Raw genomic sequence first — 17,826 nt, forward strand, 5'->3', positions numbered from 1 at the left:
ATTCACATACTATACATTTCTGCCATTTAAAATATGTAGTTTGTTTTTAGGATATTCAGAGTCTCTCAGCCATCATCATAGTCTTAGTTTTGAAAATACTTATCCCCAAAAGGAACCCCATTCTCACTAGCCAACACTCCCCATTCTCCCCTGCATTCCTTTCACCAGCAATCCTAGGTAACCACTAATCTACTTTATGTTTCTATAGATTCCCTATTCTGAACATTTCATATAAATGGTTATTTTGTGAGTGGCTTCTTTACCTTAGCATAATATTTTTTAGGCTTCATCCATGTGTCAGTGATTCATTCCTTTTTATTGCCAAATAATATTCTGTTCTGTGGTTATATCACATTTTGTTCATCCATTCCTTGTCCATTTGTTGGGTTTGTGGATTGGTTCTACATTTTGAAATAGAGACTAATGCTACTTTGAACACTGGTGTACATGTTTTCAGTTTTTTGGGGTTTATACTCAGGAATGGAATTTTTGAGTCATATGGTAACTCTGTGTTTACCTTGTCGAGGAAGTTCCAAACTCTTTTCCAAAGTGGCTAAAACTGTTTTACATTCCCACCAGAAATTTCTTCATGTCCTCATCAAAATTTGATGTTTTCTATCAGATGTACCTTTGGTTAATACAGACTTGATAAATCAAGGTATTAATAAGTAGGTAGAACTTTTTTTTTTTTAACTCCCCCCCCCCCAACTAAATATCACCTTGAAAACATAAGTTTTCTGGAAAGACATAGAAAAGAAAAAGATAATGGAAAGAAACTAACATTGAGTTCCTTTAGAGCTTAAGAAATGAATAATATGTATAGTTTAAAAACTAGCATTATTTCTGCAATATATGTTAAGAAAAAAAAGAAAGAAGAAGAAGAAGAAGGTAGCAGGAGGGGAAGAATGAAGGGGGGGAAATCGGAGGGGTAGACGAACCATGAGAGATGATGGACTCTGAAAAACAAACTGAGGGTTCTAGAGGGGAGGGGGGTGGGAGGATGGGTTAGCCTGGTGATGGGTATTGAGGAGGGCACATTCTGTATGGAGCACTGGGTGTTATGCACAAACAATGAATCATGGAACACTACATCTAAAACTAATGATGTAATGTATGGGGATTAACATAAGAATAAAAAAAAAAAGAATAAAAAAAAAAAACTAGCATTATTTCATACCTTAGCTGTATTTCATGATATTATGCTTTTGTTTAAAACATGTACTAAAAATTTCAAGTTAACATAAGCCTTTGCTATAGGGTTTTTATTTCTGAGAAATAAGGTCTCTTCAGTAACATTTGACATCAGATAGAGCTCTTATTTTCTTTACTCTGGATTTCAGGAAGCACAGAATATTTTTGTGGTATAAGATAAAAAGCAAAGTACTATGCATTTTTAAGCTTGTTAGCTAATCAGGCTAAGTAGTTCATAGAATTTATAAATATTTAGAGGACTGCAGTTCAGCACACCTGAATCTGAATTAAATCTCCACACCAGACTTAATTTTCTTGTAAAGCTTCTTGCCTTTGCAAGATTAAGACCTTAATATGTTTCTTTTCTGTTGTGTTTAAAAAACACATGAGATCTATCCTCTTAACAGTTTTTAAAGTATACTGTGCAGTATTGTTAACCATAAGCACAATGTTGTAGAGTACACCTCTAGAACTTTTTCATCTTTCATGACTGAAACTCTATACCTATTAAATAGCAACTCCCTGTTTCCTCTTCCTATCAGCCCCTGGCAACCACCATTCAACTGTCTGTTTCTGTGAGTGAGTGCTTTAAATACTTCATGAAGTGGAATCATGTAGTGTTTGTCCTTCTTTGACCGCCTTATTTCACTTAGCATAATATCATGAAGGTTCAGCAGTGTTGTAGCATATGACAAAATTTCATTTTTTATGGCTGAGTAATATTCCATTGCATGTATATACCACATTTTTTTTTATCCATGTGTCCATAGATGTTTAGGTAATAGTTGTTCTTAAGGCTGATTTCCATCTTAATGAGTATAGTTACATATTCTGAATCTGCACTAATGTAAGTATGTGTGTTTCAGCTATTATTCGGGCTTTTGAAAACTCCTAAGAATGAGGGAAATGATCTAACATGTTGAGGTTTTTAGCAGAAGGGTGTTTATCACATTCTTATTTATAATAGGAAAAAGTTAGAAGCAATCTTTTTTTTAATTTTTTTTATCTTAGATTTTATTTATTTATTTGACAGAGAGAGACACAGCGAGAGAGGGAACACAAGCAGGGGGAGTGGGAGAGGAAGAAGCAGGCTTCCCACCGAGCAGGGAGCCCGATGCGGGGCTCGATCCCAGGACCCTGGGATCATGACCTGAGCCGAAGGCAGACGCTTAACCGACTGAGCCACGCAGTCGCCACAGTTAGAAGCAATCTTAATGTTTAACAGTAGAGCAATGGTAAATTTTAGATCATATTATTAGAGGCAGTATGCTTAATGGTTTAGAATGTGAATTCTGAGGAGGATTTTAAATTGTGACTTTGCCACTTACTAGCTATGACTTCGGGCAAGATATTTAACCTTCCTGTGCCTCAGTTTCCTCACTTGTAAAATAGTGATGGTAGGGTTAATGTGAAGAAGAAATGAATTAATAGGGAAGCATTTAGAATAATGCCTGGCACATAGTAAGTACTAGCTATGATGAAATATTGTGTATCCTGTATTGAAATGTGACCCTACCAGAGTAATATTTACTAGACTCTGCTGAGTGAATGTCACTCTTGTATTTGTTGGTTTATTGTAGCAGGGGTGTTGAGGATGCATAGTGCGTTGTGTCACAAAGCATCTACTTTATGAGGATTCATGGGAGGACAGAATTCTCTTAGATCTTGCAACTGGGAAAAGCTTTGCTGCTTCTTAATAATTGGTTTGATTTACCTGTGAACCTCCAGTAGTTGCGCCCTTTCTCTTTTTATTGTGTTTGGAATCTTGCCATATTTGTTCCCTGTATACATGCTTCTCCACCCCCCACTGACTTTTAGCCTTTTACTTACCAACCTTGCCCTTGGCTTCTCTTTTATTTTCTCCTCATCTGGACATTTTAATTTTTTTACTCCGTTGATTTTCTTTTTACAGTGAGAGAGGATAGTAAATAAATAGTTGGCAAAGAAAAAAAAAACTGTTACAAAATCCATAAAGACTTTTTCTTAAGCATCATGGATTAATAAAACCACATTTTAGTTGTGTGCCTTCTGGAACCTCTGTTAGAATTACAGTTAAAGACTTTTTAAGATGCATTAACACATAAGAACAAAAAAACAATATGTAGAAAAAATGAGAGGATGTACTGTACATCAGATAGGGTCAGTTTAACAATTATGGAAGTTGGGAAGAATGTGGAGGAATATTACATGCCTTAAATCTAAGGACATTCAGGAGCAATAATAGGAAAAGGAACAAGCCAATTAAAATCATAAAATGCCAGCAAAGCTCCAAAGGCTAAGGAATTAGAGGTATCAGATACATCTGGATTGGATTTAGAGGGGGTTATGATTGGAATATTGGTTTAAAGTTTATGTAAGAGGTAGTTAGAATCTCAGATCTCTTCTTTTATCCTGTGTAGCAAGCTGAACACCCCTCCACCTATGGTGGTATATTTTCCAGTGAAGCTGAACCATGATTTGTGATTTCTTAAGAAATAAAGCAACTTTAGGATAGAATCTACTTAACTGGAAACAGGAGGATTATCTGAATCTCCAGCTGAGCAGTGAAATCCCCTGTTTTCTTCTAGTATTTGGCTTCTGGTATGTGTGCATGGGTCTTATCCCTTCCAGGCAGAATGTTGAAATTTATCACATTAAATAGAAAAGACTTAATGGTACTGACAGTTGGGATCTGCCAGTGAAGTGGTGAGCCTCCGACCTATCATGCAGAAGTGAAGCCAGCTGCTTTGGCAAAACCTCAGCCATCTAATACATACAGTTAGCTTTTTGGTGCCTCACTCTTAAAGGTGAACATTTTAAGAAAGACTTTAATACGGAAATTGGAGATAAAGGAAGCAAAGAAAAAAGGAACTCAGAAAACAGGGAGCACAAAAACAAAACAAAAAAAAAAGAAAAGAAAACAGGGAGCAGATTTTCAAAACTATAATTACTCTTCTGAAAAGACTGAGAGAAGATAATACCTCTACAAAACAAATAGGATGTTATTTGGTGGTGGACATTAAGGAGGGCATGGTATGTAATGAGCACTGGATATTATATAAACTGATGAATCACTGAACTCTACCTCTGAAACTAATAATACATTATGTTAATTAATTGAATTTAAAAAGCTCTAAAAATTCAATCAGAAATCAAAAAAGAGCTATTAGTAAAAGGTGTGATAGAAATAATTTCCACATAAAACTTAGAGGATAAGGTTGAAGAATCACCCCCCCACCCCCACCCTCCGAAAAGAGAAAAGGGGAAAGAGGAAATGGGACTGAAAAGATAGGAAAATTCAGAGATCAGTTCAGTAGGGCCAACATCTGACTAGGAGTTCAGAGAGAAGAAGTAAAATGCTCTTGAAAAGAAATTAGTAATAAAAGGAAATTTTCTGTAATTTACAGAAGGTTAATTTTCAAGGATGTTTCCAGATTGAAAGGATTCTTCCCAATTACACTATAAAATTAATTAAGAAAAAAAAAAAACCACAAAGGCCATCATCCTGAATGCTAAAAAGAAGCATCTCAAAAGAAACAGCATGCAAGTAGGGTAAAGTCTCAGACCCTTCATAGTCCGTGGTGTCTTTAATTTTCATTTTTTCATTTTCCTAAAGACTGATGATGTTGAGCATCATTTTATGCCATCTGTGTAACTTTTGATACAGTGTCTATTTGAATAATGTTCCCATTTTTGTTTTGTTATTGTTATTTAAGCGTTCTTTATATATTCTGGACACAGGTGGTCTTCATCAAATATGTGACTTGCAAATATCCTCTCCCAATCTGTAGGCTTTTCTTTAAGTTCTCTTAACAGTATCTTTTGAAGAACAAAGTTTTTAATTTTGGGAAGTCTGATTCATTTTCTTTTATGGGTTGTGTTCTATTTGTCCTTTAAAGCCATGCAAATGTATTGCTGTGATGAAATACAATTTTAAAGGGATTCCTGGGTGACTCAGTCAGTTAAGCGTCTGCCTTGGGCTTGGGTCCTGATCCCAGGGTCCTGGGATTGAGTCCCACATCGGGCCCTTGCTCAGCGGGGAGCCTGCTTCTTCTGCCTCAGCTTCCCCTGCTCGTGCTCTCTCTCTCTCTGACAAATAAATAAAATCTTTAAAAAAAAAATACAGTTTTAAAAACTTAAAACATGAGTTTCACTTTAGAGACAGACGTTTCTTTCCTTTTTTTTTTTTTTTAAAGATTTTATTTATTTATTTGAGAGAGAGAGAATGAGAGAGAGCACATGAGAGGGGGGAGGGTCAGAGGGAGAAGCAGACTCCCTGCCGAGCAGGGAGCCTGATGCGGGACTCGATCCCGGGACTCCAGGATCATGACCTGAGCCGAAGGCAGTCGCTTAACCAACTGAGCCATCCAGGCGCCCTTCCTTTTTTTTTTTTTTTTTTTTTAAAGATTTGGGGCACCTGGGTGGCTCAGTCGGTTAAGCATCTGCCTTAGGCTCAGGTCATGATCCCAGGGTCCTGGGATCAAGTACTGCATCGGGCTCCTTGCTCCTCAGGGAGCCTGCTTCTCCCTCTGCCTCTGCCTCTCTCTCTCTCTCTCTGTCTCTCATGAATAAATAAAATCTTAAAAAAAAAAAAGATTTATTTGAGAGAAGGAGAGAACTAAAGGGAGAGAGCAAGCACAAGTGGGGCAGAGGGAGAGGGCGAAGCAGGCTCCCCAGTGAGCAGGGAGCCCAACATGGGACTTGATCCAGTGTCAGATGCTCAATCTACAGAGCCACCCAGGTGCCCCTGTTGTCGATTTCAGCTCAGGTCATGATTTCAGGGTCTTGAGATCAAGCCCTGCAATGGGGGCTCTGCCCTGGGCATGGAGCCTACTTAAGATTCTCTCTTTCCCTCTCCCTTTCCCCCTCCCTCCCCACCTTAAAGAAAAAAAAAAGTCTGAATTGTATTGTGTCCTTAGAAACAATCAGGGAGGGGCAAAACCTTCAAATTTTAGATGATTATTCTTTTTGGTACCAAAAGATCATCTAGTTCAACCCAAACAGTTTTAGGTAAAGAAATTGTGGCTAAAAAGTTTAAGTGACTTGGCCAAATTCAGTCATCTAGTTAATGGGAGAGCAGAGACTTTTAATGTGAAAGTCTGTGTTGGGCTGAAATTTCCACTGTTCTTTTGCTTTGTTATTAGACATTTTTTTATTTTTATTTTTTAAAGATTTTATTTATTTATTTTGACAGATGGCGAGAGAGGGAACATGAGCAGGGGGAGTGGGAGAGGGAGAAGGAGGCTTCCCAGTGAGCAGAGAGCCCGACGTGGGGCTCGATCCCAGAACCCTGGGATCATGATCCGAGCAAAAGGCAGACGCTTAACAACTGAGCCACCCAGGGTCCCCTGTTATTAGCCATTTAAACAACTTTTTGAAAACCCTTTTTTGTACATAGAAAGGAATTCAGATTACAGTTTAAAAAATGACTTTATAGGTAGATTAAAACAGATTATCATTATTACCTATTGAATGATTCTGAAGGACTTGAAAATATTTCTTTAGTATATTAAGAATCCTGTTTTCTAGGTAAGAAAATCTGTGAAATGGATTGGAATAGCTATATCTGATTTATCCCATAACTTTAAATCTGGGCAGGTTTTAGTCTTCAGACATTGGGGCCTCTATAAGAGGTTGTAGAGCTATAAGAAATGCTAAGTTTAGCTTGCTTGCTTATGATGGCTTTATTTTGAGAAATAATACCACATTTGAGTGTCTGTTACTATAAGATTTTGATAGAATATTTACTCAAAGTATTTTGGCCAGTAAACATTGGAGAAACTTAACAGAACAGTCACTTTTACTTTAGAAAACATAATCTTCAAAACATTATTTTCTTGGGTTAAATTCTTAGGCAGTACATTATAAATAGCTTATCGTTTGAATCTCTATACTACTTTCAAATGCTGTTTTAAAATAGGAACCAGAAATGTTAGAATTAACCATTGGAATCTTTGGATTCATCTTTTTCCCCTTTGACAGGCCCTCTGGTGATGTTCTTGAGACATTCAATTTTTTAGAAAATGCTGATGACAGTGATGAAGAAGAGGAAAATGACATGATTGAAGGCATCCCAGAAGGAAAAGATAAACATCGGATAAATAAACACAAAGTAGGAACTCAGTTTTTAATTTTTATTAGCTAAAATCAATATACACATGTATTGGAATAGAAATTTTCAAGATGTCTTAAGTTACATTGGGAGTGATTTTTTTTTAAATTTTTTTTTTTTTTAAGATTCTATTTATTTATTCATGAGAGAGAGAAAGAGAGAGGCAGAGGGAGAAGCAGGCTCCCAAGGAGCAGGGAGCCCGATGTGGGACTCGATCCCAGGATCCTGGGATCATGACCTGAGCTGAAGGCAGACGCTTAACCATCTGAGCCACCCAGGCGCCCCGGGAGTGATTTTTTTTTTATCATCTTGAAGTTTTTTATATTGTCAGTTCTTATTATCACCCATGTATTGTAGAAATTATTATTTTCTGTATCATTCACTAAATGGCAAAAAGGGGTCTGTTTTGGGCATCTGGGTGGCTCGGTTGTTGGGCATCTGCCTTTGGCTCAGGTCATGATCCCAGGGTCCTGGGATCGAGCTCAGCATCGGGCTCCCTGTTCGGCAGGAGGCCTGCTTCTCCCTCTCCCACTCCCCTTGCTTGTGTTCCCTCTCTCGCTGTGTCTCTCTCTGTCAAATAAATAAAATCTTAAAAAAAGGGGGGGGGGTCTGTTTTTATAGAACTAGTCTGGCTGTTTGAAACTTTAAAAAAACAAAAACAAAAAACCATCTTCTCCACTCCTGCTACAATTAAGAATCACTGCTGAAGACTGTCTCTTTATGTAAAGTAAACAGGTGATAAATAAACAGGGATACTCCCACTCTGGGTGAGGGAGTAAACTATGGATTATAAATGTACGTGTCCACATTTTTGTTTTTTGATAAGGATTAATAAAAATTTACTTTTACTCATAACCTAAGAAACTGAATTACCAATTTTATCAGTGATGTGGGTTAGCTTTAAGAGTATACACAGATTAGATGATCTGTTTATGAATTATCACAGTAGCATAGAGTATTTCGTGTATCTAAAAAAAAGTACATAGGTTAAATTTTGGTTCCTTGGGATGTTCTTGTTCCTCAAGAAAAGTTTCTAGGCTATTAAAGCAGTTTTCAACGTTCCTGTCACATTTCATGTATGCAACATACTCATGTGTAACATGGGTAAATGGAGATTTTTGACTCCCCCCTTTTTTTCCTTGGGAGCCAAAGTACTATTATTATCACAGCTATTGACTTAAGATCAGTTAATATCCTTTTTTTTTTTTTTTTTAAAGATTTTATTTATTTATTTATTTATTAGAGAGCGAACGAGAAACAGCATGAGAGGGGAGAGGGTCAGAGGGAGAAACAGGCTCCCTGCTGAGCCGGGAGCTCGATGTGGGACTCGATCCCAGGACTCCGGGATCATGACCTGAGCCGAAGGCAGTCGCTTAACCAACTGAGCCACCCAGGCGCCCAAGATCAGTTAATATCCTTACCAGCTATGCCATATAGCCCTGTGAATTATGGATTACATATGCAGTTCTCAGTGAGTGAAGTCAGTTCAACACAATGTATCAGAATGTAAGTGAGTGAAAGAGTCTATAAATAGGGGTAATTGTGAATCTATTATAATTAAAGAACTTAGCTATTTTTTAATTAGTATTTTAACTGTTTTTTACAACCAGATTACTTGAATCACATCTTACAGTAATCTTCACATGGCACTATTAAGAACCATTTATATAGGGTATAATTTGGGATTGGTGAAATAAATGGAAAATCTAAAATTTTGTGTATGTAAGTAATTTAAAAATTGGAGTGCAAATATAAAGATAAATGTGTGAAAACATATAAAGGACTCCTTTAAAATCTAGGATAAAAGTAATTCTTGGCTTATGTTCCATTTACAGATAGGTAATGAAGGTTTAGCTGCTGACCTAACTGATGATCCTGATACTGAGGAAGCACTGAAAGAATTTGATTTTTTAGTGACTGCTGAAGACGGTGAAGGAGCTGGAGAAGCACGGAGTTCAGGGGATGGCACAGAATGGGGTAAGGTGATAAAGAAATATGGGGGTGGGAGAATAGTTTTTAAAGATGTATTGGTATTGAATATTATATGTGGAATGTGAGTATTTCAGTGTATGATGGCAGTTGAACAAGAGCAAGGGTATTTTGCACCAATTTGTTTAGATTTGGTGACAAAACTATTGTTTAATATATGACTTTTGGTGGATTTTGATTTTTGAAACTTATCTTGAATTAAAGTTGAAAGAAATCCAGTTTCTTTCCTCTTAGCAAATGAAAAAAAAAACATGTATATAGTTTTAAACATTCTCATTATTTAATTTGGTAATGAATCTAGGTTTAAAGATTTAACTCTTTTGTTACGCCCTTACGATGTTACCTGACTTATTGCTAGAAAGTAATAAAGCTACTAATCCTGAATTATAGCTTCACATTGAACAAGGTTTAGTGAAGGTATTAAACTTTACTACATATAATATTTAGTGTGCATATGTAAGGGCCTAGCCTTTGGAAATGGTATGTAATGCTAATAATCCAGCCATAACTAAAAGAAAACAATTGTATTTATACAGGGTTAAAAACCCCATTAGAAAATAGAAGTATAAAAATTATATTAAGATAGTAGCTGAGGTCCACTCTCTTGTGCATTCAGTCAGCTTTTAGTACCAGCATGTTATCTGGCAGGTTTACAGTGTTTACAGAGCTTTATGGGAGAAGGTTACTAAGTACCTTAATGCACATTTCAAATGAACACCAAAGTTGCTTAGTTATTAGCAGGAGGAATTATCACGAGCTACTTAAAAACTATTTTGGTGATGGGGAACACATGTTATTTAAAAATGCCTCATTTGTGTATTGAAACTGAATTTGCTAATAGCAGGAGAAACAAAACCTAATAGGTAATATAATTATTTACTATCCTGATAACAATTCAGGTACTTAAAAATCTGAATTTTGGTACCAGCTTTCTTATTGATTATAATTCTCAAGCATTGTTTCAGACCTTTACTTATCTCTTCTTCTAATTGGAAAGAGAAGAGGCACATTAGTGGAAAATAGGAAAAACTTCAGAATTACTTTCTAGACTTTGAATATACATTTTTGTACTTATTTGGAAATGGCTATATTCTAGTTTACTTTTCTTAAGAATTAGCATTGCTCAGGGGGCACGATAAAAGTATCAAAGTTTTCTTTAAGCTTCTTTGTGCAACCCATTCAGTATTGGAAATACTTAATTTTTTTCCCCAGTAGTTTCTAAAGTACTGGGGTTTTTTTCCCCGGGTTATTTTATAATTATATAAATGCATTTAAATTATATAAATATATAATTATTTTATAACTTATGTATTTTAGGAGTTCTAGAAACCCACACATACCTGTGAAGAAGAAATTAAAAATAACCTATAATGGCACTTTCTATAGAGAATCATGGTTAACATTTATATATATATATATATATATATATCTGTTTTTATTTAACGAAAGATTTTTGCTTAGTGCCAATTTATAACCCACGCTTTTCACCTAATACATTGTTCTTCTGCAACAGCATTTTTAATAGCTTCATAATATTCTGTCAGTATGTTCCATTATTTAATTGGGGCTTTACTGATGAATATTTAGATTATTTTCAGTAAGGAAAATAATGAGCAATTTTCAAATATCTGTGTAGCTAAATCTTGGCATATAACCATTCCTGCTTTCTTTGCCTAAAATTGCTGGAAGTTTAACTGTTAGTCAAAAGAATATATAAAAATTTCAGGAATTTAATTTGTATAAAATGGCATTATTTCCTTAATAATGAAATACCATACGGTGTACAGTCGATTGGGACTTCTATCCAAAGACTTTTGGCTCTAGAGCAGTTTCAAAAGCAGACCTAAATAGTGAATGGTAACTGTAAAACATTATTCACTTCTACTATTACTATTTGAGAGTGACCTGAATCTTTGTGTAAATGGAAGTAACTGAAAGTCTTCTCCTTCTAGATGAGACTGAACCATCTTTAAAGCATTTTAAGTTCTTTAGAAAGAAAAGAACAAAATTGTTCAAGTAGTTTCTTTCCTTAAGTGAAAACTGTCAAAGGATTTCTGAATTTTTCATTTCTACTCAACAGGTGCTATATTCAGTTTTTCCACAACAAAGAGGAGGGATATAAAAATATACCTTTATTTAACTCATTTGCTTAAATTTGAATTTACTTACAAATGGGAAGGTGGCAGTTTTTGAGATTTAAATTATTGAGTAAAAGACTTTTTTTTGTTATTTTTTTGTTTTTAGTAAGTAATGTATCCTAATGAAACATATCATATCCCAGTATTCACCCACAGTGGGTAATCTGTTGTTTTTTATTTTGTAATAAAATAAAAAAGAGTAGAAATCTCAGATATTCTAATTTTGAATACTTTTATCCTATAAAACATCATTGCTTTTTAGGAAGCTTTTAAATCCTATTTTTCTTTTCTCATCTACATTAGGTAGTCTAAATTTAATTTTGGTAGTTTTTAGTTCTTACAATCAAAAATAACAGTAGGCATTTCTAATTTTGCTATTTCTCTCATGGAGACTTGGCATTTTAAGCATGTTTGGTTATTTTCTCCTCCACTTTGAAACTGTGATTTGTGGAAATTTATAGGACTACCAAATGTAATTAGTACCTGAATGTTTGGATTGGATAATTAAAGTACTGAATATTTGCATAAAGTGAAGTTAGTTACATTTTTATGCTACATTAAGTAGATTTATGTAATTCCTCTGCTCTGATAGTTAGAATTACCATAGTAGAATTCTATGTTTTTGTGGTTTGAGTTTTTAAGGGTTATTTTTTTGTGTGTGCATATTTGTGTTTTCTTTTAAACAAAAAAGTTCCCCTAACTGATTCAACCTCATTTCTTGGTATTTTTTCCCCCTAGATTTTTAAAAAACAGAATTAATATGTAGAAGATTATGCTGCCTCTTCCCTTTTGCTCTTAACTATTTCTTATAAGCAATATCAAATCAGCTGTTACTACAGGCAAGTTTCAGGATGTTTTTTGTGCACATATGCATTCACCAACCTGTTCTTTGCACTGCTTTGAGTTAACCTTTGTTTTCTAGACTTTAGATTATCTTGCAAGTAATATTTGTTTTTTTCCCCTTAAGACTTACCCTTTTCGTTACCTTTTGCTTTTTCACTCCAGTACCCTTTGCTACTTGAATTAGAGTTACTCACAGCTTTATTTTTTCTACAAAGGTCTTTAAAAAACTGTTGGGCTATCTTACTAAAATTTTCTGTCCTATGGAATTACCTATGTAAAGTTTATACCACTTAAGCTTTTCTTTTTCCTTCTTCTTTCTGTAGGTTTAAAAATGTGTCAATTTGGCTTACTCTAAGTGGTCACTTTTAAAAATTGCTAGTTTTATTAAGATGAATGCAAATGATTCGTTGTTTAGATTACCTTTTTGGGGGGAGTATCCAGTGAGTTCACAGAATAATTTCTGATACAGCACAGTTTTCAGTAAACTTCATGATTAGGGTACACAAAAAGTGAATTTTCTCTTTAAATCAGTATTACTACAATATTACAAACAGTACTACAATTTGCAGATTTCAGATAATCTCATGTGTAAGTTTCAATCTTTAGCAGCCTAGTTTTAAGTAATTCAAGTTGGCAAATTAACTTAAAGCTTTGAATTTAGCTTTTTACATAATGACTGCCTAAGATCATAGGTATATCCATAGGGGAGAAAGTGATAACAATTATAGTAGGAAAGGCTCAAGGTACAGTAAGTAATAGAATTTCTACATGCCATTCAAATATGAGAATTTCTTATATTTACTACATGAATCTATAAGGGGGAAAAACTGCTTTTTTATGCCCGCTCAATGGATTAAGTCAGTGAGGCCTAGGCAGTTTTACAAGACTTGTGATCTGGAATATAATGAGTTATCAAAAATTTAGCAAGTATGTTTTCCCTAAAATCTCACTATTCTGTCAGTCCTGTTGATGGACTTAGCCTGTGTGTTTTGGTATAATTTTTATTTAGTAACATGGTTACATAAACTCATAGTTGTTACTCTGTAACAGAATGTTAAACTTTCTAATAACATGGCTGTTTTAAAACTAAACAAATGAAGGGAAAACCCTTAATACTTAAGTAATTCTAATAGACTTATTTTTATTCTGCTTCTTTTTAATGCTGTTTTTCTTCTAGTTTACTACAGAGTAAAATTTTTCCAGGCACAAGTATTTACTTAAAATAAATATAGATTTGCTATTCAGCTAAAATAGCTGAAGTTTCATCTTTAGCAGATGTACAGCACTGTATGTTTTCACTTCTCCATGCTTGTCACTGCTTTTATCATACCCTAAAAAAAATCAACTCAAAAAATTCTTCAGTGGAATTTGAGTTTTGTTTTTTTGTTTTTTTTTGCTAATCTTAGTTGTAGACCAATGGAAGAAGGTAATGAGATGTTGAACTATTTGGGTGGGGTGGGGGCCGAGGTGGGATTCTCTGAATGCTTTGTATGTATTATTGGAGACAATGTATTTTGGAACTATATGTATGTATTATATTGGACTAGAATGCCTCTCCATTAGTATAGTTATCCTGTGCATGCAGAATCAGTGTGACAGAAGGTGCATGAATATTTTCATCAATAAAATGGCACTGACCTTTCCAGCTTGCACTCTTATGAGTAGTTCGCATGTAATTCATTCATTTGCTTTCATGATGCTGGCTGAATAAATTTTATGAACATTTTTATAAAGATGCAGTGATCTATTTTGTATAACATTAATTTTCTAATGTCAGTCCATTGAATATTAGTCATTGAAAGAATAATAACCTTCAAATTTGTGATTCATAGAAATGAAGCACCATTTAACTGTTAGTATTAACTGTTTAGAAACTTATGAGATGGGCATTTAGAGTTTGAGTTGTGAATACCAAAACTGAAACTGCACCTTTAAAGTATTTTGAGTATATGCTGTTAGTACATTTTTATTATGATTATGTAAAGCTATAACAGTTTACTGCCAACAGCTTGCATTGCCAACTGCTGATTTTTTTTCTTTTAATAATATGCTGCATGTAGATAAAGATGACCTCTCCCCACCTACTGAGGTTTGGGATGTAGACCAGGGACTAATAAGTAAACTGAAGGAACAGTACAAGAAGGAACGAAAGGGGAAGAAAGGGGTGAAGAGTAAGTGCAGATTCTATTATAATTTTTGTATACCAATCTTTGAGAAAAAAATTCTTCAACTCTTGTTTTTTTTTGTGTGTGTACCTTTTTTTGGTTTCATAAGGGGGCAACTAACTTTAAACTTCATTGTATAATTGAAATTTATTTGAATATAACTTAGGATGTGTTATTAATCAAGTGAAAAATCATTTTAAATAATGTTAATAAGGATGAAGGAAAGATTTCAAGGAAGATTTTTTTTAGCTTTAAAAAGTTTACCAAATTGTAAGGACTTACTGGCCTTGGAATTAAAAGTAACAGAAATTTGTTCAAAAGGGAGAAAGTATAAATTTCCTTATTTTTGATAAATAGGGTGTTACAGCTATAACCATCTCCTCTTCAGGTTACATTTCTTAATTTGGGAATCCTTAAATAGAGTGAATATAAAAGCCCTTTTCATCGTTGCTGCTTTCTGGCCTTAATCCAACAGTAAACCGGGAGGGCAGCAGAAAAATCTCTCCTGGGTAGTATTTTCTTGACTACTCTGGTGGAAGGATAGTAGAAAGGGTAGTGATGGCAGTAAGGTTTGTTTGGTCTCTAGTTGAGTAACTTCTTTTCACAGGACTTTCACTATGTTGTATCTGACCAGTGTACTATAAAAGTATGAACTTAACTGTAGCACTTCTCAAAGATATAATTCATTTCCATTTTGTGAATCAAACTTTGAAAACAGCCGCATGAAAAGCATCTTCAGACCTTTGAGTATTAAATGAAGAAACTTGAAGCTTATTTTGGGGAAACTTTATTTTGAACTGGCCGTTGATTATTGCTAGTCTCACTTTTTTGACTATGTCAAGGACAAAGTGATGGCAAAGGCTAAAACCGTATAGGCATTCTTTTCATAGTCCTTTGGTGACAGATTAGTTTATAAAATGGCAGGTGTAACGGAAATGGGTGTAATTTTTTTTTTTAGTAGAACTTTTTAAATGGTTTAATTTATTGTGGAAGCTAATAAGGGGAGTTTTGGGGACTTGTTACACAGTTTTCTTTTATAAAATTATGCTAATTTGCTATGCATGTGAATGAAAAGAAATTGTACTCTAAGAAGTTTCAGATTATACAGTGAATTGCTTATTGTATTTAAAAACATTTAGTGCTGGGCAGGGGCTGTGTTCGGCTCTAACATCATTTACCTATATAATTCATGCATGTTTAGTATAAAAGTACTTTTGCATGATTGACTATTCGAATATAGACATGACGACGTTAGAATTTTGGGGTTTAGGTCTTTTTAATGAAATGTAGTTTATTTTAATATTAGATTACTGGGGCGCCTGGGTGGCTCAGTCGTTAAGCGTCTGCCTTCGGCTCAGGTCATGATCCCAGGGTCCTGGGATCAAGCCCCGCATCGGGCTCCCTGCTCCGTGGGAATCCTGCTCCTCCCTCTCCCATTCCCCTTGCTTGTGTTCCCTCTCTTGCTATGTCTCTCTCTGTCAAATAAATAAATAAAATCTTTAAAAAATAGATTAGATTACGTATTTTATGTATGCTGTTCATGAACTGACTCATCTGCTGAAGGTTTCTTTAGAAAATGTTAGATAATGTTGCTTTAATTTAAAATATAAATACCCCATATTCCCCCTGATATGATTAGATCTATACCTTTCTGAGGTTTAGAAAATAAGATATAAATGAGTTGAAGGTCATTTTTACTTGTAGGCTTTAAATGTTCCTAAAAAATGTTATACCTGCATCTTTAAGAAATATTAGAAACAAATGAACTGAAACTAAAATTCAAAACCCCCATAAAATTTTAATTTACTAAACTTTTAAAAATAGGACCATAGTATGAACGGGTTTGTTATTTGCCTATTTAGCTGACACTATATAGAAGACATCATTTCATGTCAATAAATATTCCTCTGTGTAACATGGTTTTAGTTTTAACCAAACTATCTTGTTAAATATAAGATGGGAGAATTGCATGAAGTGGGCAAAAGGGGATTGCTGTGATATAAATTAGGAGCTGGGGCTTGCAGAGGCTCTCATGTCTCAATACTGTTTTATTATCTAGGTATGTACTGTATTATTTAGCCAGGTCCTTTTAATTTTGGTTTTATGTCTTTTTTTTTTTTTAAGATATTATTTATTTGAGAGAGAGAGAGAGAGCGTGAGAAGGGGGAGGGGGAGGGTCAGAGGGAGAAGCAGACTCTGCACTGAGCAGGGAGCCTGATGTGGGACTCGATCCTGGGATTCCAGGATCATGACCTGAGCCGAAGGCAGTCGCTTAACCAACTGAGCTACCCAGGCGCCCTGTTTATTTTTTTAAAAAAGGAACTAACTTTGTTTATATAACCATAAAAATAATACATGCTTGTTACTCAGACAGTATAAGAAGTATAATATATAGAAACAAAAAGAAAAATGTAAAAAACACCCACAATCTTAATACTTAGAGATTAATATTTGACACATATCTTTACAACTTTTTCTAAGTGTTGTCTTTTATATAAACCTCATTTTTAATTTTTTAACAAAAATATCATGTTATTTTTAATTCATTTTGTCTTAAGTGTTTCACAGTCATCTGAAAAAAGATATAATTTTAATGGTTACATAGTTTTGCAGTTGGTAGATTTAACCTAGCCTCCGTTAGTTAGACCTTTAGATTATTTCTCATTTTTAATGTTTTTACAGATGTCAGTGTCTTAAGGTTACCTGTGTATATAGATATAAAGATGAGGTTTCCAGTAAAATGTCTTCAGGAATAAATTAGAAGTAATGTGTTTCTTTTTACACTTAATTGTGAATTTAAATAATACCTTTTTGCTCTTGAATATATCAAGTTCAGTATGAACATGTTGGCTCTGAATCCCTGATATGAAGATAAAACTTAAGGAAATAAACATTTTTTTAGTTGATGGATCATAACTTCTGTCTTAATCTAGGTAGATCATCATATTGATACAAAGATATAATTATACATGAAAAGGATAATTGATGAATTTTCTTCTTAATAGCTTCTTTTTTTTTTTTTTTTTAAAGATTTTATTTATTTATTTGACAGAGAGACACAGCGAGAGAGGGAACACAAGCAGGGGGAGTGGGAGAGGGAGAAGCAGGCCTCCCGCAGAGCAGGGAGCCCGATGCGGGGCTCGATCCCAGGACCCTGGGATCATGACCTGAGCCGAAGGCAGACGCTTAACGACTGAGCCACCCAGGCGCCCCCTTAATAGCTTCTTTGTTGAGTTTTATTCTGATATTTTATTAGAGCTTTGTACAAGATAGAATAATTCATAAACTGTAGTCTTGATTTCTTTATTTCCTTTATTACAAAATGTGAATGAGTTATAGCCAGTGGATCATAATGCTACATTTCTACAGATTTTTTTCTAGCTTCTTAGAGGGAAGAAAATTATTTGCT

General features: G+C 34.6%; 1 protein-coding gene across 2 annotated transcripts in view; it reads left to right on the forward strand.

Moving 5' to 3' along the window:
* The window catches only part of STRN3 (striatin 3), a 106,344-nt gene that overhangs the window by 58,286 nt on the left and 30,232 nt on the right, over positions 1 to 17,826 (forward strand). Inside the window, exons 6-8 of one of the 2 annotated variants that reach the window (XM_021695779.2) lie at positions 7,153 to 7,282; positions 9,118 to 9,259; positions 14,313 to 14,423. In XM_021695779.2, the coding sequence (XP_021551454.2) occupies positions 7,153 to 7,282; positions 9,118 to 9,259; positions 14,313 to 14,423 (383 nt within the window). The remainder of the gene's footprint in view (positions 1 to 7,152; positions 7,283 to 9,117; positions 9,260 to 14,312; positions 14,424 to 17,826) is intronic. The other variant, XM_021695780.2, reaches the window with a different exon arrangement.

The sequence above is a fragment of the Neomonachus schauinslandi genome, chromosome 9, assembly GCF_002201575.2.
Source record: "Neomonachus schauinslandi chromosome 9, ASM220157v2, whole genome shotgun sequence".
Taxonomy (NCBI): domain Eukaryota; kingdom Metazoa; phylum Chordata; class Mammalia; order Carnivora; family Phocidae; genus Neomonachus; species Neomonachus schauinslandi.